General features: G+C 53.3%; 2 protein-coding genes across 6 annotated transcripts in view; both read right to left on the bottom strand.

The window, feature by feature from the left end:
- The window catches only part of XXYLT1 (xyloside xylosyltransferase 1), a 35,050-nt gene extending 28,610 nt beyond the window's left edge, over positions 1-6,440 (bottom strand). The window contains exons 1-2 of the mRNA XM_074297810.1: positions 5,718-6,440; positions 1,239-1,386 (exon numbers count right to left, since the gene is read on the bottom strand). Of these exons, the coding sequence (XP_074153911.1) occupies positions 1,239-1,386; positions 5,718-6,251 (682 nt within the window). The 5' untranslated portion in view covers positions 6,252-6,440. The remainder of the gene's footprint in view (positions 1-1,238; positions 1,387-5,717) is intronic.
- Positions 6,441-9,961: 3,521 nt separating this feature from the next.
- Positions 9,962-21,684, bottom strand: part of ACAP2 (ArfGAP with coiled-coil, ankyrin repeat and PH domains 2) — an 87,393-nt gene continuing 75,670 nt past the window's right edge. Inside the window, exons 18-25 of one of the 5 annotated variants that reach the window (XM_074297805.1) lie at positions 21,194-21,390; positions 20,700-20,804; positions 20,207-20,299; positions 19,321-19,508; positions 18,685-18,794; positions 17,666-17,776; positions 15,831-15,893; positions 9,962-11,332 (exon numbers count right to left, since the gene is read on the bottom strand). In XM_074297805.1, coding sequence (XP_074153906.1) covers positions 11,329-11,332; positions 15,831-15,893; positions 17,666-17,776; positions 18,685-18,794; positions 19,321-19,508; positions 20,207-20,299; positions 20,700-20,804; positions 21,194-21,390 — 871 coding nt within the window. In that variant the 3' untranslated portion in view covers positions 9,962-11,328. Of the gene's footprint in view, positions 11,333-15,721; positions 15,894-17,665; positions 17,777-18,684; positions 18,795-19,320; positions 19,509-20,206; positions 20,300-20,699; positions 20,805-21,193; positions 21,391-21,684 lie in introns of those variants that run through there. The other 4 variants (XM_074297808.1, XM_074297809.1, XM_074297806.1 and 1 more) reach the window with 4 other exon arrangements.

The following is a 21,684-nucleotide window of genomic DNA, read 5'->3' as shown; positions in this document are numbered from 1 at the left end:
TCTTTATCTCTCCCTTTTAAAATTTCTATTTTTGTTATTAGTTGTAAAAAGGTACATTATTACAAATAAGAATAATACATTTATTTGTAAAATTTATAAAGAGGTGAGTATATAAGATGAAGTGGTGTCATAGTGAACAGTGCACAGAAGCCTTTATCTTTCTGAGTTCAAATGTAGCCTCAGGTAGTTATTAGCTCTGTGAAGCTAGGCACATCACTAACCCTGTTTCCCTCAGTTTCCTCATCTGTAAAATGAGTTAAAGAAGGAAATAGCAAACCACTCCATTATTACTGCTAAGAAAATTCCAAATAGAACCATGAAGAGCTGGTTCTATGGAACTACTGAAAAATAACAAACAACGTATGCATCTTGGGGGTGCATACTTCAAAACTTTTCATGGATGTGATGATGGAGTCAAGAAATTTGGAGCCTATTAGTGCAAACACACAACTTGGTCACTGGAAATGATTCTTGTGCCAAATCCTAACTTACAGGTGACCCCCCCACAGTAGGGCTTGGTCTATGCCGATGACTGGGAAGTGCTTGTCCTTCTCTTCTCCATACTGGTGGGCACAGTGTCACCCACTAAAGAAAAACACCACTCAGTCCCCAAACCAGCCCCATTGTGGTTGGTCTCGGGTTCATTGGGCACAGATCTTTCCATGTCCAATCGGTAATGACTCTGAAGGAATTCCCATCCTCCCCAGAAGATCCCTATCCCAGATCCCCTGGACCAGACCAGGCTTCTGAGGGCTCACAAAACCCACCTAAACCAAGCACACCATCCCCCAGTGTCATCCAGAAACCAGGCAAAAAATATCCCCTACCTTCAGCCCCAGCATGACCAAGAACAGCTCTCCAGCCCTGGTAGAAGAGCAGCAATCACCCTTTCTACCAGCCAGTGATGAGATAGAGTGCAGAAAAGACAGACCCAGCAGAAAAAGATCGCAAGGGCAAGTCCTGTACTCCAGTGGGGAACACCGGGTTATGGCTGAGCCCAGTGAAACCCAGGTCACACAGCCTGCCCCTGGCAGAGCCTGAATTCCAAACTAAGCCTCCTCAGGCCAGGCCAGAGCCCACCTGCCCCACCACCTTACAAATGAAAATGGGGCCTCTTCCCCTCCCCTGGTCACCTCCTAATCTCCACTCTTTCCACTGGAGCATCCAGGGGACTTCAGGAAAGGACAAGGACAAAGAAGGGCCCTGCAGCCGCTCCATTGGGCCCTGAGCTTCCTTACCTTTGGGCATGATCTGATGCATGGCGACCGACAAGAAGAAGATGGAGTCCCCATAGTAAGTCCCAGAGCCTGCACTAAAGTGCTTCTGCATGGCCTCCACCACGGGGAACAGCTTCTCAGTCAAGACGGCCACATCGTGGAAGATGACCTGCGGGAGAACAAGAAGGGAGAGCCTGGAGGAGGTGGCCGCACACCTCAGGTCACCTCCAGGCCCCTGCCTCCCCTGCAGCAGGCGCTCAGCCCTGGGCCCTTCACCAGAAACTTCCTGTCTGGAGCCATTCAGCCTGGCGGGACTGACCACAAGCTCCAAGCCCAAGACCTGGCTCCCAGCAAGGATCAATGCTCATTAAACAAGCCGGGAACAGCCTCCTCCTCATCCCCCCCAGTCATCAGGGAGCGTGCCGAGAGAAGCACCTGGTGCTGACCCACTTTCCATGGCCCCATAAGACCCTTCCCATCTGCACAGGCCTCTGCCACATGGACCCTCCTCCACTCCCAAGGCCGCCATCTTGGTAGCTGAGACCCTGGTCTCTCCCCACTCGGGTCTGGCCTAGGGGAAGCTGCCCAAGAGCTTTTCCTTAAACCCGGACCTGACTGAGGGACTCCCCTGCTCGACCAGCTCGAGCCCCTCCAAGCCTGCGCAGCCGGCCCCCAGCCCCACTGGACATCCTGGAGGAAGTGTAGCCAAGACACCGAGGCACCTGGGCCTGTCACAGAACCGAGGGCCACAGCCAGCCGTGCCCTACCACCGCACCCAGCTTGCTCCTGAGGGCAGGGGAGTCACAGGGGAGGGACCAGAGCTTCAGGAAAGTCCCTTCGGAGGACGGAAGGAGAATCTGGGGCAGCCACTGCACATGTTAGTGTGGACCGGGTCCCTCTGGGACCCCCCAGTGCAGCCTGGGGATGGCAGTCAGAGCTGGGGGGGGCGCCAGGAGTCAGAGAGGAAAAAAGGGGGGATGGGGAGATCCCCAGGATCCCAGGAGGATCTGTCCACCTTGTTCAAGAGCCCTAAAAACTGGATCGAACATGGATCAAAAAGGAGGTTCTCACCATCTCTCTCTTTTCCCTCCTCACGGAGCTCTGAAAACAACAGAAACCCAGCTTTCTTGGGTTGGATCCTCTCAGCTGCTGCAATGGGCCCCTCTGTCTGAATAGCAGCATCTGCCACAGAGGAGCCCTGGCGTGGGGCACAGTGCCCTCTGCTGCCCGCAATTAGGAAGAGCATCCGGGGCAGCATCCTCAGCTTCCCCCCTGCCCCTGGGCTCACCTGGCCACTGTGATGGGCTTCCAGTGATGTCTCCTTCACATCCCCAAGTTTATTTCTCATTTTTCCTTATTCGGCCCACCATGTTCCAGATCCCATCTCCCTATGGCACATGGCATCCCCTGATCAAGGCGCCCTCCTCCTCCTTTTCCTCCTCCCTCTCTTACTCTTCCTTTTTTTTCTTCTCCTCTTCCTTTTTTCCTCTTCCCCCTCTTCTTTCGTCCCTCTCCCTCCCCCTTCCCCTGCCCTTTCTCTCTAGAGTAATGGCTTCCAAAGTTTTTTTTATATTTACTTTTCTGTATACATGTCTTTTCCCAATAAAGTGGAGCTTCTTGAGGGCAGGAGCTAGTTCATTTCTGGTTTTGTGACCTTTCACCCTTTTCTTTCTGTATTTTTCTTCCTTTTTCCCCACAATGTGGCTAATGCAGAAATGCTCTGCCTGACTGCCTATGTCTTCTCACTGGGTGGGAAGGAGATGAGATAGGAAGAGAATCTGGAACTGAAAAAACCCATTTTTACAATAATATGCACACAGTCGGTGCTTTTGGTGAATTAAGCAACCAGGGTTGTTCCTCAAGCATAATAATCAACATTCTTATCAGAATTACATTTTAATTCCTCCAGCAGAATTCTGATATTCTGGGGTGGATCCTTTGGAAAACAAGGATTCACAGTGAAAACCCCTTACTTGCTAATGCTGTTTGGTTTGGGTTGGACCTTTTAGTTCTGATTTGGGTTTATTAGGTTCTTTTACAATGGGACACCTTTATAACTGGAAAGCCAGTCACCTGAGGAAGGTGGGAGCAGCTGGGTCCTAGGCAGGGACTCTACATGATCCGTGCATCATCAGCCCGGGGACTCCCCCTCTCTCGGTCTAACTCATCTTCCCAAGGCCCAGGAAATAAAACAAGCTATCACCTCCCCCCAAGTCCAGATTCCCTACTAGCTCCTCTAATGGGCTCCTTGTGCTCAGAGAACACGGGGCCTCGGGTCAAAGAGTCACCAGCGACGGGCCCGAGTGGAAGGAAGGTCTCCACCTTCCCATACAGGGCTCGGTCCAGTTGGAGGTGGGGACCAGCCTGCTATGGCAAGAAACAGATGGTCCATCCCCCAGCCTGAAGGCCTGGCTCTTTGGGGCCCAGGGTCACCTTTGTGGAGATGCGACCTTATTCTCTTTACAAATGCAGTCAAACTTTCTAGCTAAACAACCAAAATGGAGGCAGGGGAGGGGAGAGAGCAGAGTCCCAGGCCTTCCTCAGAGGGAGGACTTCGGCGTTCCCATCTCCTGGTCATCCCCTAGGCAGACACCAGGTGTGTCCTGGGAGTTTCAGCTGAAAAAGGAACGATCCCCGGGGACACCAGCGGTCTGCTGGATGGAGCCCTGGGCAGGATCTGTGTTCAAATCTGGCCCCAGACGCTTCCTAGCTGTGAGACCCTGGGTGAGACGTCTCAAGCTCCATTTCCTTTTCTGTGAAATGGGGATAATAACAGCACCTGCCTGGCCTGGGCAGGAACCAAAAGAACGGTCTCAGGTGCCAAGCACGGTTCCTGGCACAGGGGAGGTGCTGTATCTCCGGAGCTTTTATCATTATTGCTGTCATGGTAGTGCTGGGGACTGTCTGCTTAGGGAGGATTCGATTAAGATTCTATTTGGCCTGGAGGGCAGAAGTCAAGGGGTGAGGAGCAAAGTGATTATTATTAATAGCTGCATGATAACCCCTTAAGGTCCAACAGATAATGGCACATCTGGAAGTCAGGAACAGCTTCCTACCCATCAGACTTGCCGGCTTGAGCAACTTCCGGAGGAGGAGGTCCCAAAGCAAGGGTCAAATGCCCAAGTGTGAGGTCATTTGTGGAGGATTCTGGGTCACACAAGCTGTGTGTGATGGCTTCAAAGGTCCCTTCTCTCTCTGGGACTCTGGGCTGCTCCATGGGACTGTGGGCGTTTCGAGAACACGGACATGTGGGTTGGTTTGGTTATTGGGGCTTTTGGGGGGGACTTTATATCCAACTGACTTAGCAGGTACACAGTAGGTGCTTAATAAATGCTGTTGACTTAATGACTAACTCCCTGGAACCCCTTAACTCTGCTTGGTTGTCCCTGCAATCTCCCCTAGGGGCTTGTGGGAGTTCAGGTCCCAGTCACAAAAAGCCATGTGCTTGTGACCATTTGCTCCAAGCCAGTTCAGGGCAAACAGGGGTGGGCGCAGAACTGGGAAGGAAAGGGGGGCGGCTCCTTGCTCTCGGCCCCCCAGGACAGGACGCCGAGGGCCCCCGAAGCTCACAGAGATCCGGGAAGGCCGTCCCAGCTCCCTAGCCTATGCCCATGGAACCGGCCAGTGGCTCGGAGAGGGCCGTGAATCACCTCGAGCCCCCAGGAAACGTGGCCCTGCCCTCAAGGGGCTCCCGGGCACATCAGAGCGCAGGGTGGCGCGAGGGCCGATCCCAGCCTTCTCTGGTGTTCACCTTGGCTCCTGGCCCTCAGGGTCCCTGCCCATAAATGAAATGGGGGTGGGCGGGGCAGGGGAGGGCGGCTGCCAGCACCGTGGACAGGGCACGGGCCGCCCGCCGGGAGCCACGTTTCAGGCAAACTCCCTGACAGCTGGGGGAGGGGGGGAAGGGAGAGGCTGGGCCAGGAGCCCGAAGGAACGGAAGGAACCGCTCTTTCATGTCCAGGGGAGGAACCCTGGTACGGGAAGGTGGAGAGAGGGAGTGGGGGCGGGGGAGAGATCTGAGTCCCCCAAGCACTGAGAGCAGGGGCGTGCACCGCAGGCTGACCCCCAGGGCAGGAGGGGAGGGACCTCTTGTTCCAGCTCTAGAGCGACTCCACGGTCACAGAGGACCCCCGTCCGTGCCCCTCCCCCCGGGCCCTCCCGGCGGCCTCTGCGGGGGCAGGTGGGCCGTCCCACACCACGGGACTCCTCAGGAGATGGAGGTGACCTTCCAGGAGAAGGGGCCCCTTTTCAGACCCCCTGCCAGGCTGGGCAGAGCGCCGCCCCCCAGCAGTGACCCGGCCCCGGGGCAACCACAACGTCGAGGATTGGGGCTGGGTGGGGAGTGGGGGACCGCCTGGCCCCTGTGACCCTCGGGGAGGTGGGGGACCCTTCCACTCCCCCGAGCCCCCACTGCCAGGCTCGGCCCGCGGGGGCCGGGGTGCAGGCGGACGGCGGGCAGGGGTCCGGGCCGCGCCTGTCCCCCCCCCCCGCCCCCCTCACCTTGTACTTGAAGGGCACCCCGGGCAGCAGCTCCCGGAGCAGCTCCTTGGCCAGCTCCCTGCTGGCCGCCTCGCTGACGAAGTGCACGTTGAGCACCTCGTGCTCGTCCAGCTTGGCCAGGCGCAGCAGCGAGCGCAGGGCGGCGCGGCCCTTGGCCTGCAGCGCGGGGCTGCGGTCCGCCTTGGTGAACATCATGAGCACGTGGAAGTCCAGCTCGGCCGGGCCCGCGGGGCCGCCGTCGGCCGGCTTGGCCTTGGGCTCGGGCGCCGGGGGGGCGTCGGAGGCGGGGGCCGGCGCGGGGCCGCCCGTGGCCCCCGCCCGGCTCTCCTTGAGCCTCCGCGTGGCGCTGGAGAAGGTCTCGCGGCCCGAGCCCACGTAGTAGAAGGCGCACACGGCGAGCAGCCCCGCGAGCAGCAGCGCGCACTGGTGGGAGCGCAGCGAGCCCAGGCGGGCCCGGCCCAGGGCGCACGCGGCCCCGCGGCGCCCCTTCCCCGCCGCGCCCGCCGCGCCGCCCCCGGCCCCGCCGCCGGCCATCCCTCGGCCCGATCGGGCCCCGCGGGAGCGCAAGAGCCGGCCTGCGGCCTCCGGGGGAGGGGAGGGGGATCCGGATGGGGGGCGGAAGGGGGAGGGGGCCACCCGCGGCGGTTCCGGGCCTCGGCCCCGGTGCCGCAGCCTGCAGGCCGAGCTGGACGCCCAGGACTCGCCCCGCCCACCCGGGGCGGGGCCAGGCCGGTGAGCTCATCCCGGCCCGGGGGCGGGGCAGGGGCCGGGCTAGGGAGGGGAGAGGGAGCGGGACCCCGGATCTCGGGCTGCCCCGGAAGGCACTGGGAGGGGGCGGGAGGGAGGGGGCCCTGATCACAAACCTTTAGGGCTCGGAGAGCGCCCCCTTTCCTCCCCTCCCCCCACCCGCGGCTGAGCTCGTTCTGACGGGATGGGGGGAGGAGCTAGAAAGGAGCGGGAGGAAGAGGGACCCCGGATCTCGGACTCGGAGCTGGGAGAGCGCCCCCACCGGGGCTGAGCGCCCCCTGACTAGGGGAGGGGCTAGTCTGGGACGGGAGGGGCTTCCCGGATCTCAGCCCTTGGCTGAGGGGAGCCCCCTCCCCACCCGGTCTGAGTTCATCCCATCCCCCGAAGGGCGGGAGATCGGAGCTGGGAAAGCCGCCCCTCCCCCCGCCCCCACCCTGGGCCTGAGCTCTCCCTGGTCCAGGAGGGAGGGAAGGGACTGAGATGGATGGGGGAGGGGGGAAAGGGACGCTTTAGGATCCAAGAACTGGAGTTGGAAGAGCCCCTCCCTCCCCAAAACTGAGCTCTTCCTGGCAGGGGCAGAGGGAGGGGAAGGGGGGAGGAGGGAAAGGAGGATCTAGGCTCAGTGATCTAGAACCCAAAAGGACCTCTCCAAGGGCTGAAGGATCCCAGACCAGGGGTGGGGGAGAAGGGGAGGAGGGCGAGGGCCTGGAGCTGGAGCGGGAGGATTTGTGGGACCCATGATGGATCCGCCCTTGAGAGTCCTTCCGGTCAACCTGCTCTGAAGAAGATAGAGACACTACCGGAGCGGAATCTCTGGCAGCAAAGAAGAAAACCAGCTCCGTAGTCCCGAGTGAATTGGCCTGGACCTCAAGAATTAAGCTGTGTGCAGGAGGAGATCTGGATCCTGGAGGACAACGCCTCCGCTTGGGCCGGGGAAGCTCCGGGCGTGACTTGTTCTGGGCACACTGCCATCCGGGTCTGGCCATCTCACTCTCCTCCTCGTGCCCCGGCGCCCAGCACAGAGCCTGGCACGCGGCGGGGGTTAACTTAGTAAATCCTTGGTGACTGAGCGGATGATGCCATTCCATTCCCTACCAAGACCTGGGTGCGGAGGGATTTTTGATTGACTCAATACTTGAGTAGTTCAGCATACAAAGTCTTTATTCCGGTACACTATTTACAATTCTTACATCATGTACATTGTAGAATAACGAGCATGTACGTTTACAATCGCATTTACAATGAAAACAAGTCTGACCCACGGCACTACAGACTCATGAACGCCCATGGAGTGAGGAGCGGCCGGGAAGCTCCGAGGGAGAGCCGAGAGCCGGCTTTCAGAGCCCCGGACGCTCCTGGGGTGGCCACCTTTCCCTGCTTAGCAGCACATGGCTTGACTAAGTTCTATTTCTTTTGGGGAAAAAATAGGATTAGATGGAACATAATATGGAAGGAGGCTAGAAAGATACAGGCAACACAAAAAACAAATCCTTTTTTGCAATTAGAAAAACTACTCACTATATACCTGAAAACAGCAAATTTGTGTAAACAGAAAAGACAGTCTAAGAAAAATAAAATCGATTGTATAACTGATTCATTGAAATTCAATTTAAAATACATGAACAGGTTAATTCTGTGTGGTGAAAATGTTAAAATCTTCACATTTCTAAAAAGCCCAGACTTCCCCAAAGGCAATCCTTCCCTGCCCGTCACACCGGGAAGATGGAGGGCTGCCCGCCACCAGGAGATGAAACCATTTCGGATCAATGCAGCACAAGCGGCCTGCGAGAGGAGAGCCTGGCCTCCTGTCTCCATTTTCTCCTGGCGGAGGGATGCTGAGCACAGAGACATCTTTCCAGCCCGTTTCCAAGGCACGGAGCCCCCGGCATGTAGGCCATTTTGGGAGTCAATATCCATATTGGAAAAAGGAATGGTCATGAAACTTTAAAGATATTAATGAGAGTGCAGCCGTTTGGGAACAATGCTGCTCTTCAGAACAGGGATTACATTCTGGTATAAATGAAAACATAAATAGTGGCAATCGTTTTTGGTTTATTATAATCATGTCCTTTTACAAAAAAAGTAAAAAACGTTGCTACATGTGTAGGATTACCTTTTACAATACTGCTTAACATATTACAGATCATTAAAGTGTTTAGGTAATGAAACAAAAGAAAACGTTAAAATTCACTCATTTGAAGCTCATCTCAGCACATATGTACAACCTTCCGAAAGCACAGAAGATACTGAGACCAAAGGAAGCCCGAGACCGATTAGTCACACACTGTAATGCAGTGGACTCAGAAATACCTGAATTTTGAAGCATTGTACCGAGAGTAATTTAAAAAAAAGAAAAGCTAGCGTTCATTAGCATATACCTGTTGCTACAAGGAAGGCATTACAAATGCTGAACTAGCAGACAAGCTAAACCAATCAGAGTTCTCAAAATTAATTTCATATTCTGTGTTCTGTTCACATCCAAGACTTTTCTTACACATTCAGATTTCTAAAATGCTAATGAGCCAGACAATTTGCGCCATGATGGAGTTACAAGCAGCAGCACCAACAGGGAGTTGGAGGGTCCCCATCTGCCCGCCCCCCAAGGCCTGACCCACTCGATGTCACCATTTAGTAAGATTCAGGTGTATTACATACAGGAAAAAGCCTTTATGGCGTAGGGTTTGTACACGGCTGGCTGGAATCGGGCCCAGCTCAGAAAAGAACCTCAAATGGAGCCTGCCTACTGTGTGTCTGGAAGCCGAGCCCAGATCATCATTTTCTCTCCGGAGCTCCCAAAACGTCGCCGCCGAGGCGCCCTCCCAGCCGCCCCAAGAGATCAGGCAGCGGCAAGGTGGCAGCTGGTTGCCAAAACCTCCTCCCCAAAGAAAGCCTGCACTGAAGATATTAGAAAGCAGCGGCTGGAGTCAGCGCTTCCCATTGATTCTAAGTGAGCAGCCAAGCGAGCGCAGCCAGAAGCAGCTGCCTGCAGGGGAGCAAGAGGTGAGGGGCTCCCAGCACCAGGGGAAGCTACTTAGCACCGAGGGGCCAGAGCAGCAGAGGCTTAGGAGCCTTAGGGTGGGGAACGTGGCCTGGCTCTGCAGGCTCACAGATGGGGGCAAGGCTGGAGCAGTGAGGAGAAATCAGAGCTTACTTTAAAATGATATTGAAAGACAGCTCTGGTTTGGGGCCCTTGCATTTATATATGCAAATTATTATTTTCTTTTACTTCAAAACTCTAGTACTTTACTTTGCAAGCAAGGTACATTGGATGGGTTTTTTTCTGAGAAAATTTTTTTTTTAAGGAAGTAATTCTAAAGGCAATATAAAAACATGCTTTCAAGTTCACACTTTATCTTAGCCACCTTGCAGGGAAGCCATAAAACTTCAATTCTACTTTTAAAAAGACGTCTCTCACATTTGACCAAGACATCAATGTTTCCTGATCACTAGGTAAGCTGGAATAATTTATAGAATTTAAACAAATGAGATTACTCAAGTTTGTCTCTAACATGGTTTTACTTCATCAAACTACTCAATTTGACATTAAATCACTTGACAACTTAATTATGCCTTATTTAAAAACCCAGTGTTGGTAATCATGAGCTCCTCAAACAACATAACATTTCTCCACTTATGCAAAAATGAAGTCAACTTTCCAAAGCTCTCCTTGGAGACCGTGTCAGCATTCCAATTTTATTCCTTAGTGGCATGATTCATGGGAAATGGACAATTAAAACACAAAGGGTGGCTACAATCACAGAGGAAGCGTCGAGAGCGGACGGGATGATGTTGGGACATCAGACATGAAAAAGGAGCCTTGTGCTAAAAAAGTCAAGAGCTACATCTCTGATGCTCTGGAACGAAAAGAGCTACGATCAATATGGTTTGCGAACAGAAAACGTGCGTCTCACAGCTAAGGCAGAGCCGGAGCAGGGCCGGCCCCTGGCCAGTGGGGCTGAAAGGGTTCCTTCCCTGTGAGGTCAGAGCCAAGAAGGGGGGAAGTTAGCCCTCGAATGGGGAAGAGCAAACCTCTAAAAACTTCCTTGTCCAGTCAGTTACTTTGAAAGGGACATCTTAAGTAGGACTTAATTTGGAAACTGTTCAAGTCATTTTTGGAGAAGAATTCTATTACATCCCTAAATTGGGCAAGGGCCCAGGAAGCTGAACCATCAAGTTAGCCTCCCAAATGCTACGTCCTGCGACTGCAGGAGCTCAAACACCTCTCCTCTCCGGGCCACGAAGCCAGGAGCCACGCCGGGGATCGGGCCCCGGGATAGGGGGCTTTCCCTGGCACGACCACATGGGGAGGAGGTGTTTGTCCCACCAGGCCACAGAGCCAGCCTTGGCCCCGAGCTGCTCCAGCTGTGTGGACGTGGTTAGTGGAATGTGGTAAGCATAAAGTCATGGAAAGAGGGAGCTGTCCCCCCTTAAAAAGGAGGGCTTTGAAAAGCACCCCTGAACTACATCTGCACCCACCGGTCCCTCACCCAGCTGACCGGGCTTCAGCCCAGGCAAGCCCCTAAAGCAGATTGCACCCATCCCCAACAGGCCCCAAACAGTGTCCCCCCCCAGGCTGCAGAGGCACCGAGACAAGAATTCACAAAAACGTTTCCCCGTGGAACTGGCAAGGAATGTACCTTCTCCTGTCACTCGTTCAATATCTAGAAAACCTGAATGTGCAGCATGAAAGCAGGAGGAAAATGGGCATTTGCAGCTGGGTGAAGAAGAGGGGACCAGATTTAATTTGTTTCCCTTCTTTAAAAAAATTCAGAATTTCTGTGAATCTTGTTGGAAACGGTTTAGTTTTTCTGGATTATTGGAGGCCATTTGGGAAAAGTCACGGAAAATGTCTTGGTAAGTTTCATCACCTGCATAAAAATAAAAGGAGGACACTCGTCAGACACGTGTGACACATTTGCAAAACGTACATGAAATCTGATGTCTCTTAATTAGGACTCTGTACAACTTGGAAGTTCGTGCTTTTACTGAGTCAAAATCACGAAGCAATTTTAGAGACAAGAAACGAGTTCCAAGTCAACGACAGAAAAGGAAACAGTAAAGAAGTACCTGGAAGAGGTGCCTCAGCGCAGCCAGAGGAGAAAGGGCAGAGTTAGAGAGGGCAAAGAGCAGAGGGGAGGTAAAGGGGCAAGCAGGGGCAACCTCGGGAAACCTTCCCTAGCCTTTTAAGGAAAGGATCACCAGAGCCAGCGCCCCCGAGAAGCGCGAGCGACCGCTGTCCCCGGGAATGGCCCTCGGGATCCCGGGCTGGACCTCACCTCCCATAGGCCTCCTCATGTCCCTGACTGACGTGTCCGGCTCCAAGGGCAGCCAGAGTGAGCATGGGAAGGGGGGTCCACGTTCCTCTTCCCAGGCTTCTCCCTTCTTTGTAAGGCATGCTTACAAAATCTCTCAGAATGACATCTGGCTAAAGCATCCTTTGAGATAATCCCGCCCTTCCCCCAAAGGCTCCAGAGGCCAGAGAGAGGACATGGCTGGGAGGGCTGGGGGACATATACAGGAGCTTGGGGCTGGGCCCTGGAGCTAAAGTGGAGGTGAGCAGCCCCTGTCTCAATGACATGGCCTTTCCAGAGCCGGCTGGCTGCCTATCTCCGCCCACGGCAAAGCCCCGGCTGTCCAAGAGGCTCCACGCGGGCAGGACAAGGAACGAGGCCGGGCTTCTGGGCCCCCAAATGGGGGGGAAGCGGTCAAACATCTCCTACTTATCTGAACCTCATACATTTGATCGAAGAGATGGGAGAAGTTTTTAAAGTCTCCCTCCGTACATATCCCCATGCTAAAATAAACCTCGAAGCTACTGAAGTCAGTCGGCTGACGACTGAGATTCTTCCTGAGTTAAATCCCAAATAATCTGATGCCGTGTCTAAGTGAAAGTGAAGGAACTGCCATGGTTGCAGGGGGCCACATCGAGCCCAGGTAACGAAGGCAGCAGGATCCAAATTCAAGTAGTTGAACAGAGGGCCAGAGGAGCAGCCCACCTCCCCACCAGGGACACCACCCTCATGCTGGCCCCCACCCCCCCACACGCACGGACACACACACCCCAGCCAAGCCTTTCGGGAGGTCTCGGGAAGCCTGGAGGAGATAAAAACAAACAAGACGAAGGAGGCAACCCAAGAGGAATTCATTCTAGAAAAGAGAAGTTGAACAAAGTTTCTCTTAACTGCTACAGGAAAATACTTATTGTAAACAGTGCAAAACACCGTGAGTCCCCATTGTTTAAACCGGAGTCTGGCATTGGAGCTTCCAGAAAGTGTGTTTAAAGTGCAGGTCAGTTTAATACAAAAATACTCTGGCACAGGCTTCCCTTTCCAACACCAAAGGGAATGGAAAAGGCACACGGGAGACATTCGGGAAGGAGCACCCCGAGGACAGAAAACCCACCTCCCAGCTCCCGGCCAGGCCCGCCGGCTAGACGCGGCCCCTCGGGGAGGACCACTGCCCAGGGCAAGATTACGCTCGGCCAGTGCCCCGCTCAACCAAATGTGCTAGTGCTGAGAGGCGACCAACAAGACGAGGCTTCCCACTCGCCCACACACACACGGAACACACAGAAGCCTAGTTTAACAAGAAATGGACACCAGAACCCTATTTTCCCTCGTCCACCTTCTCTCCAACAGTAAGGGCCAGAAATGAAGTGTCGGGAAGGAATGGGATGATGACACACATACAACGTGGTGGTAACAGTCAGGTTTGAACGTTACTCCTTACAACAAATGGGTATTTAATTATCCAAAAGCCAGGCTGGCTTTCTTCTCCTGCTGGACCACTCCCTCCGGAAGGATCCACTGCAATGCTTCCCGGGAAGATCCCCAGTTCAGGTCTCACTGGAATCTCTCCCTTTAAATGGGAGCTCCTTTTGGGGGGTTTCTGAAAGGTACTAGGCCACTGAGCACTTGGGATCCTCAGCCCCTGCTGGCTTCCACTTGACTCTCCCCAAGATTTCTGACCACGGCTCCCACACTGGCTAGTCGGCATGTGGGGAAGTTTCTCCTTCAGAGATGGACGGATCTATGGTCGCCTTGACATGATGCCCCAAGAGACTGCAGGTACAGGGGCAGTCCTGTCTATGGCTGTTCCCTGGAGATGGGCTGAGCACAGGAATCCCGTTGGGATGCGTCCTCACCTCTTTAGGCAAACCAGAGCCAGATGGCGCCATCCTCTTGGAGCAAGGCTGAGAGCTCAGCCTCCAAGGCAGGGCTCCCCAGGATTTTGGAAAGAGATCAGAGGGATTCGCTTTGCAAGACTTGAATCCCTTTTCACTTCCCCCTCAAAGCGAGCAGGAAGCCTTGGCCCTACAAACCCAAGGAAGGTCTGATGGCCAAAATTAGAAAGCTGACTTCACCTCCCAGGCCGAGGTGAGAAATGAAGGTCACCTGATGAGCCAGCCCCAAGGCCCTTCTTCTGCGACCTCCCCAAGGCCAAAGAGCAGAAAGAAAGCGCTGGCACTCCCAGGAGGGAAAGGTGACCCGGACTCGCTTTTAGTCTGCCCACATCACTATCATGAGAGAAGCTTATTCTTAAAATTATCCAAATGTAAAATTTGAAAGAAAGACACTTACTAAGTAGTTCCCATTTCCAGTGGAGCAGACCGGCACAATCACCTTTTCTCTGCTTTGAATCCCCAGAAAGGTCCAAGGAAGCCTTTGCGAGGGTCCTACAGCGGTGGACCATGGGAGGAACGCCAGGAAGGCTGTCTATATCGCCCCCCCCAATTCCTAACTTCCTGCTCCCCACCCCCCAAAATCACAACAACCTTCAGCAAACACAGCAGGAAAAGGACCAGCCCATCCAGGGGTGGGCAAGTCAAGAATGTCAGGGAAATTCTGAAAACCTGAACGTTGCCTGTCCTGTAAATGCCAGCTTTGAGATACAGACATATGTATAGACACACACACACATCACACACACACACACACACCACACAGTCAATGTTAAAGTGCTTAAATACAGAGGCCTCAAAAGTGGCCCACTAACATAAAATAATTTAAATATCTGATATAAAATCTCCCTTAATATTCAAGTGTAGACCGATGGGCGACATTCAGAACCACGGCCCAAGAGCTGCAGAGTCTGGGCCGTTGTTTCAGGTAGAGGACAAAGCCAGAGCTGTTCATTCCTGGAGGTTTCAGCCTCCCCCTTGACCGACCGACTAAGAAAGGGCAGCCTTCGGCTTTGCTTTCGGTCTGAATCATTAGAGCAGCATCTGGTTAACACCTGGGGAGCGCCTTTTGTCCTCAAAGATCAGAGACACCTTGAGACTAGAAAAATGGAGGCCAGCAAAGGGAGGAGGCCTCCTTCTATGAGCTCGAGAAAATCTCTTGGTGCTCCTGAGCCCAAAATGCCTCCCAGAACTTCCTGGGTCCCCATGTCACACAAAGGTCTGAACCTGAGAATCTCCCCAAGGTGGACAGGAATGAAAATTTAACTGAATCACTAAGACTAAAAAGATGGAACAGCACGAGAGGCCCCCCCCCCCGCTGACCGCCCTCGTCATGGAGGACAGCAAGTGCATACGGACGAAGGGCCAGAGGCACCCCCAGTTCTGCACGCTGACTCCTCTGGGGGCTACTCATTCTTGAGAATGGACGACGTCAGCAACTGAGGATTTTGCTCAACTAAACCAGTTGGGGCATGACATTTTAAACAGCTTCCATCAGTTCTCGGGCATTGTGGAGAAGCCAGAGCCTGAAGCACAGCTAAGCTTCCTCCCCGAAATATTCTTCCATCCATAAACTAGCTACTGAATCCCACTCTGGCCTGGACTTGACAGTTTTATTTCAAAGCCTCCCAAATTAAGTGATTTTTTTCTGACATAAAAACTTTTCTCTTTTGGTATTCCCCAAATTGACTTTTTCCCATGTATCAAAAAAACTAGGATTTCTTTGGCCAAGGAAGGACTCTGTTACCTGGACTGTGGAGTCCCTCAGTTATCCCCACCTGAAAAATAGGCTCCTCCAGGGGGATTCTCATCAGAAAACAGCCACTCTGTTACTCCGTGAGCGTGTCAAGTAGACCTGGCCCACCCTGCCCACTCACTGGAATATTTAAGGATGGAAGAAGGACAGACAGCAGAGAATCGAAGTCCACGGTGGGCAGGAGGGAGCCACCTTCGGGCCCGTCAGGTTGGGAGGTGTCTAAAGGCCTGCCAAGGAGCCCTGGGAAAACCACTGAATACTGTACACGTATCAGCCAAGAAAGTCACAACTTACAAGTCAAGTTAAAAAACACGATTGTACAAGAGGACATATTCTGCTAAGAATTAGGGATCTTCTAACTGTAAACTGATAAACTCCTGAATGCATTTCTTATACTGCATCTCCGTGTGATTATTAGGAGAATATTGACCTGGCTTGTCCGTAAAGGCCTTCCGACTCCCGCATCTCTTCATTCATCCGGGCCAAACGCAACCTGGAGTTAAGAGACACACAAGACCAAGTGAGAGAAAGCAGAGCAGCCACGGGCAGCTTTACCCATCCCGGACACTTGGAACGTCATGCAGCCACACGGCCGGGGATGCTGCCCCGAGCCAAGCTTGGGGAGAGAAGGCTCCCACCCGGCGGCCTTCATCTTCCTCTGGGCCCAGTCTGCTGGGAAGGGGGGGGCAGCTCCTCACAGACCAATCCTACCCCTGGAATGTCTGACCTGCTCGGGCCCAACCTCCTGAGGACTCATTGTCTGGTGCCAGACTTTGGGGGGACCCCTAATCGGCTCCGAGCTCTCTCCATCCGCCAGCCTCGGCCTCCCCGCAGCCAAGATTAAAGGCACACAAAATCATGGCCAGCCAGCACTCTGCTTTCAAGATTTCAAAAAGTCTATCAAGAATGTCATGATTTTGCCAGCTTCGTTCCAATAAGCTGGGAAGGAAGACTGCTGATCCCTGAAGCTAAGGGCTTTTATTTCTGAGCTCCTCCAGGTAGCAGCTGGCTTAAAAGGAAAGGCTCTCGGAGCTCAGCACCTTTCCCTCCCCATGGCTCTCCCATGAACGGCAAGTGAGGCTGCCTTTACTCTTGTGGAGTATAAGGAAGGAGGCCCAGATGTGCTTGGTCCACTCAGAAAAATATACAATTTAAAAGAAGGGGTTCTTATGATCTATAAGCAGTTGTTCAAAACAGCACCCACAATGTACGTTCACAAAAAGGATCATGGGGCTTCAATGGGACCACCATCCCAGAGGCTTTCCCATCATGGCTTAGAGATCCCAACTGATCTCCTCTAACATATGGGGGGGCACCTCCCCAACTCCTTGTGAATACCCCCAAATCCCAGAAAAGCCATCAAAGAAATGTGGGACCAGAGAAGGGGAGGCACACACGGAGCAAGAGTACTGGTCATCCCTGGTACCAAGAGGGAGACCTAAAATCTGGTGCACAGTGTGGTGGGGGGTTTCTTGGACAAATATGATGGTGAGGGAGGGGGTGGCCACAAGAGACAAAAGGGTGAAGAGGCTCTACGTCACTGCAGGCTGTTCACCCCCTCCCCTCAGGGCCCTGGTTGTCCAGCCCTCAATTCTGTCTGCTTTGTCATACTTGACAAATCTGCTACTTCTTCCCCCAGTGAATGTCACGGCAGCAACGACCGAGCTTCCAGCAAAAGATGGCAAAGGTAGAAAGTGGAGAGAGTCATGTCTCTAAGCTGTGGGGCCCAAAGATAAGGGGGAGGAAAACGGGGAAACAAGTCAGCTTCCAGCTGTCAGTGAGAGCAAGCTGAGGCCCTAGGCCACTGGACTCAGGTGGCAAGGGCTCGATCCCCGGAACAAAGATGCTGCCCGGATCCACTAACAAAGGGCCTGAGGGAGTGTTAGGGGAGCAGAGGCCTCCTTTCCAGAGCCCAAGAAACGAAATAACTGGTTCACTAGCATAGTCATCCGCCTTAATCAAATGATGACCACGGGAAGATCTCACCAAGGACTTAGTTAATGTGAAGAAATTCCCCATTATATGCCTCTCGATCACCTGCCCTGGAAAAACAGCTAAGCCTGGCTCGGGGGTCTCTCCCTCCCTCCATCTGTCTCTTCAGTGCTTCTGGGAGAGGCTGATGCCAGAGCTGTGAGCTGGCCAGACCCCCACTCCCCAGGAGCCGGGGCCTCTGCCAGGGCAGACTCTGAGAAGGGGCAGGAGGAGGGCCCGGGCTCCTGCAGCCTCCATCTCTATCCACCCCTTGGCGTGGCCCAGCAGACTCACAGGGTCACGATGTCGGCATTCGCGGCTTCCACAGCAATGCTCAGCGGGTCGTTCCCTTCCTCGTCGCTGGCGTGCTGGTTGGCCCCTCGCTTCAGGAACAAGCACACTTGCCTGTGTAAGAGAAGGACCCCCACAAGCCCAGACGGATTGGATGAGGAGGGCTCCGTTTACCCCCAAAGCAGCTTTTCAATAGAGAGCCTGCTCTACTCCGTCCATGGGCAAGGACGGAGCCTGGGTACAAGGCCAGAGGGGCAGATGAAGGGATACAAACGACAATGTCACCCCTCTGATCCAAGCATTTTATGCCACCTTTTCTAACTGGGAAAGACGGATACGTATGGGCAGGCCTGAAAAGGCCATGTGACCAAGCCAGCCACCGGGGGCTCACAGGCTGGGCCGTTTTTTGGACAAGGGTCCCCTATGATGGAAACGGCCTGAATCTTCACCGGGGAAGTGGGGAGCACGTGGCTGAGACAACAAATACAGGCACAGGGCCCAACCCAGATCACCTAAGAGGCTTCCACTCGTGTCAGGACTGCAGCAGTCATGGTGGAGGATAACAAGAGCCCAGCGGTCACCGCTTCCGCTCATTTTCCCTCTCCACGCCTGGGCCTGGTGTCCTGGGCCCACCCTTCCTCACCTCTAGCTACCATCAGGACTCAGCCCAAACCCTCCCTTCTGCCAAAGGCCTTTGGTGATCCCCCAACCCCTACAGCTTTCTGCACTGTGGTGAGCTTCCTTCCGCTCCCATAGAATATGAGACAGGGGCAGAGACCCCCTTAGACAGTGCTTGGCACAGAGGAACTCAAACAATGCTCACCACTTGGATATCCTCAGTATTTACATGGGCACAGAGAAGGGGCCCAAAGCCCCAAGGGCATTTTTGATGACTGGCTCACTGATCAACAGGAGAGACTGCTCCAAGGCTGCTTACAGGAGACTGAAGGGCGTGGACTTTGCTTTCCCTCCCATTTCAGACTCCACCTTCCCAAATAGCACCTCCAGTCACTGGCTCTTACCCCGTGTGCCCCAGGACGGTGGCGTGGTGCAGCGGGCCTTGCCCTTTGGCGTCCTTTTGGTTCACGTTAGCACCATTCTGCAGGAGGAACTCACAGGTCACCAGGGAGCCCTAGGAAAGAACAGGCAGCTGAATGAATGGCAAGGGCCTGAGACCTGACAGAGCCTCTGGCCCTGGGGAGGAGCAGCCAGAAAACAGCCCTTTCCGTCCTTCCCTCTCAGTGACCCCGTCAAGGAGACGGTTTTCCTTAAGTCTTTGCTAATGAACATCTGACCTGTGAGCACATGAGGTTCGGCAACAGAAAAGCTCCATTAAGCAGGAACACAACCCAGAACACCCATTTTCAATCCTGAGCCACTTCTTTGCTGCTTCCAGAGGTGCACCAGGTATAGCAGTTGAGCCACCCCACTTGGGAGTTAGAGCTTGGGTTCAAATCCTGCCCCCAGGCTAACTATTTAACATCTGCCTGCCTCAGCGTCCTCTTCGGCACAATCAGGGAGCCAGCCTCCAAGGTCCCTTTCCATTCTAAATCTAGGTTCCTCTGGGCTTGATGACAAAAGTCACCCTGGAATTGTTCCCCAGATGGACTTCTCTATGCACCCCCCCCCACCAGGGTACATGCGCATGGTTTCCCTACCCCCAAGACAGCCTGGATGAGGGGGGTGGATCTGTTCTCGTCAGGATTTGCCCAGTTGACGTCTGCTCCGTGGGCCAACGCCTCAGCCATGTCGGGAAGTTTTTTTTCAAAGGAAGCCCGGTACAGCTGGAGTCCTGGATGAAGATGCTTAAATTCAAGAAACACCGAAGAATCTCGTCTTTCTCCCTCTGGAAAGAAAACACATCCATGAGCCACGATCTGTGGTGCAGAAATGCTCGCGGGGGGCCTGGGAGGCAACTCTGCTTGGACCAGAGCACACCAATCAGTACTTGCCTTGGGCTGGCAAGAGCCAACTGCACCTGCAGGACTACTTAAAGGGCCTCCCAGAGGTGAACTCCAAGGCCCAAGGACCTAAAGGAATGGTGAGCCTCAGTCAGATCCCCCAACGGGCCTCTGGTCTTCTCCCAGACAGAAATGACGGGCAATGGCTGACAACTTGGGACCACAGTCACCGTCCAGTGGATGGTTAGATCCTCCAGGAGACAACTAGGAAAGGACCCAGCTTCTGCTGAGACAACAGTTTCTGCTGTGAAACTGGAAGATTGTGAACACTGGCACCAAGTAAACATCAGAGGGGAAAAAAGCCAGTCGGGAAGACTAACGTGTCCTGGAAGAGTATCCAAGGGACACAAGACAAAGAGAAGAAAGGAGGAAAAACTCTAAATCTGGCATTCTCCAGCTACTGGTGGGAGCTTTAGCACTGACTCTGGGGTCTCCAAGGGAGAAAAGGCAGGGACCTTTCTGGTCTAGTGGGAAGCTCCTCCAATCGGCCCTTGGCTTTACTCAGTGACTCTTTCAAAAAGCCATTTTCAGACATACGTTTGGGCAAAGCCAAGTTAAATACAATGTAATCCAAAAAACCCACCTGGCTCATATAAGCTATTAGCTGAAACCACTGAAGACAGACCTTCTCGGGCCTCATCAGCGCACTGTTGGATTCCACTGTCATTGCTTTTGACTGTTTGAAAGAAAAGGTAAACAAGGAATGAGTCCCTGTCAAGGAGGGACTGGTCTTCACAGACAGCATGCTCAAGCTGGGGCCTCCAATTCATCCAGAATTCGACCACCACCGATGAATTTGCAAACAATGAGATACATTTACCAGACGCTTCACAATTTTTAAGCACTTAGCTTATCCAGATCTGCGGATCACCAGAGTCTCAAAGCGGTCTTTACATCGAGAGCTTTTAAAGGGTCTGATCCCAGCAAAACGTCAGGATAAGCAAAATGCTGATTTTCTGACATGGTTCTGAGTGATGCTCTGAGACAAATGGGTTCACAGGTAAAAAAAAATGTCCCACCACACAATGACCACTAGCATAGACTCAGAAGGCTCCGCCAGAGAGAGGAGTACTTACTACTACGTAGTTTTGAAGAGGTATCAAAGTAGGAGAAGAGTGAATCTAGCTCATCAGGACAGAACAGAGATTCCCGCCTGGCCTCGTCGCTATTTACAGCCACCGCTGGGTACATGCAAATTATCAAAGCACAGAGCAGGCAATAAGGAGGGAAAAGGGCAGGAAAGAGTGTTATTGGGGCAGATTTAGAGCACAAAGGAAGTCAGGTAATTAAGAAGTTGTTGGTGTGGGGTTAGATTCGGGGGGAGACGATGAACCACATGCCCTTTTGGTCAGTCTAGCTCAAGGTGACAGCTTGATTTTGGGGTTGGGCCCAACAGCTCATCGTGAATTACAGTCACACCTCAAAGGGCACGAAGAATGACAACTAGCAAAGAAATCTACCATTGCCTGTAAAGACTGAAAAGGAAGTAGTTGGGTTACCTGCCATAAGCTAACAACTCATAAACTTAGCTCATTAAAACAATGACCACCTGTGTGAGACATTTACTTACCAAAAGGATCAACACCTAAACTTTTGGCTGATGTTCCAACTTGGTCCTCTAGTCCCGGTTTGGAGGTGATGAGTCCCTTCTCCCGACCGTGGCAGAGAGCTTTCTTCCCTTCCTCTGGAAGTAATGAAGAGGCAGAATCCTTATCCACGAACTTCCTCTCCACATACTTTGCTTTGATATATGCTTCCTTCTCCTGCCTGATACATAAAAGCAAAAGATGGATGAGATGATTCCCTAGTGAGTGTTGGTCCAAACTAAAAAGAGACCATTAAAGACTTGGTCATTCTCTGAACATCACGAAACTTTCTAGTCCGGAGAGCATGGAATGTTCCCCTTTCCCCCATTCCTGCTTTATTTTGTTGAGTCATAACTGACTCAAACTGTCCTGAAGGCTTTAAGCCCAACCTTCCATACCACCAAGTGGAGAAAGGCATTCAAGTCTTCAGCACCGGGGACAGCTCCCCCAGGGGAAGATACACATCCTTGGACCT

Source organism: Sminthopsis crassicaudata, chromosome 3 (genome assembly GCF_048593235.1).
Source record: "Sminthopsis crassicaudata isolate SCR6 chromosome 3, ASM4859323v1, whole genome shotgun sequence".
NCBI lineage: Eukaryota > Metazoa > Chordata > Mammalia > Dasyuromorphia > Dasyuridae > Sminthopsis > Sminthopsis crassicaudata.
The sequence above is the reverse complement of the archived record's forward strand: the minus strand, read 5'-3'. Positions and strand labels throughout refer to the sequence as shown.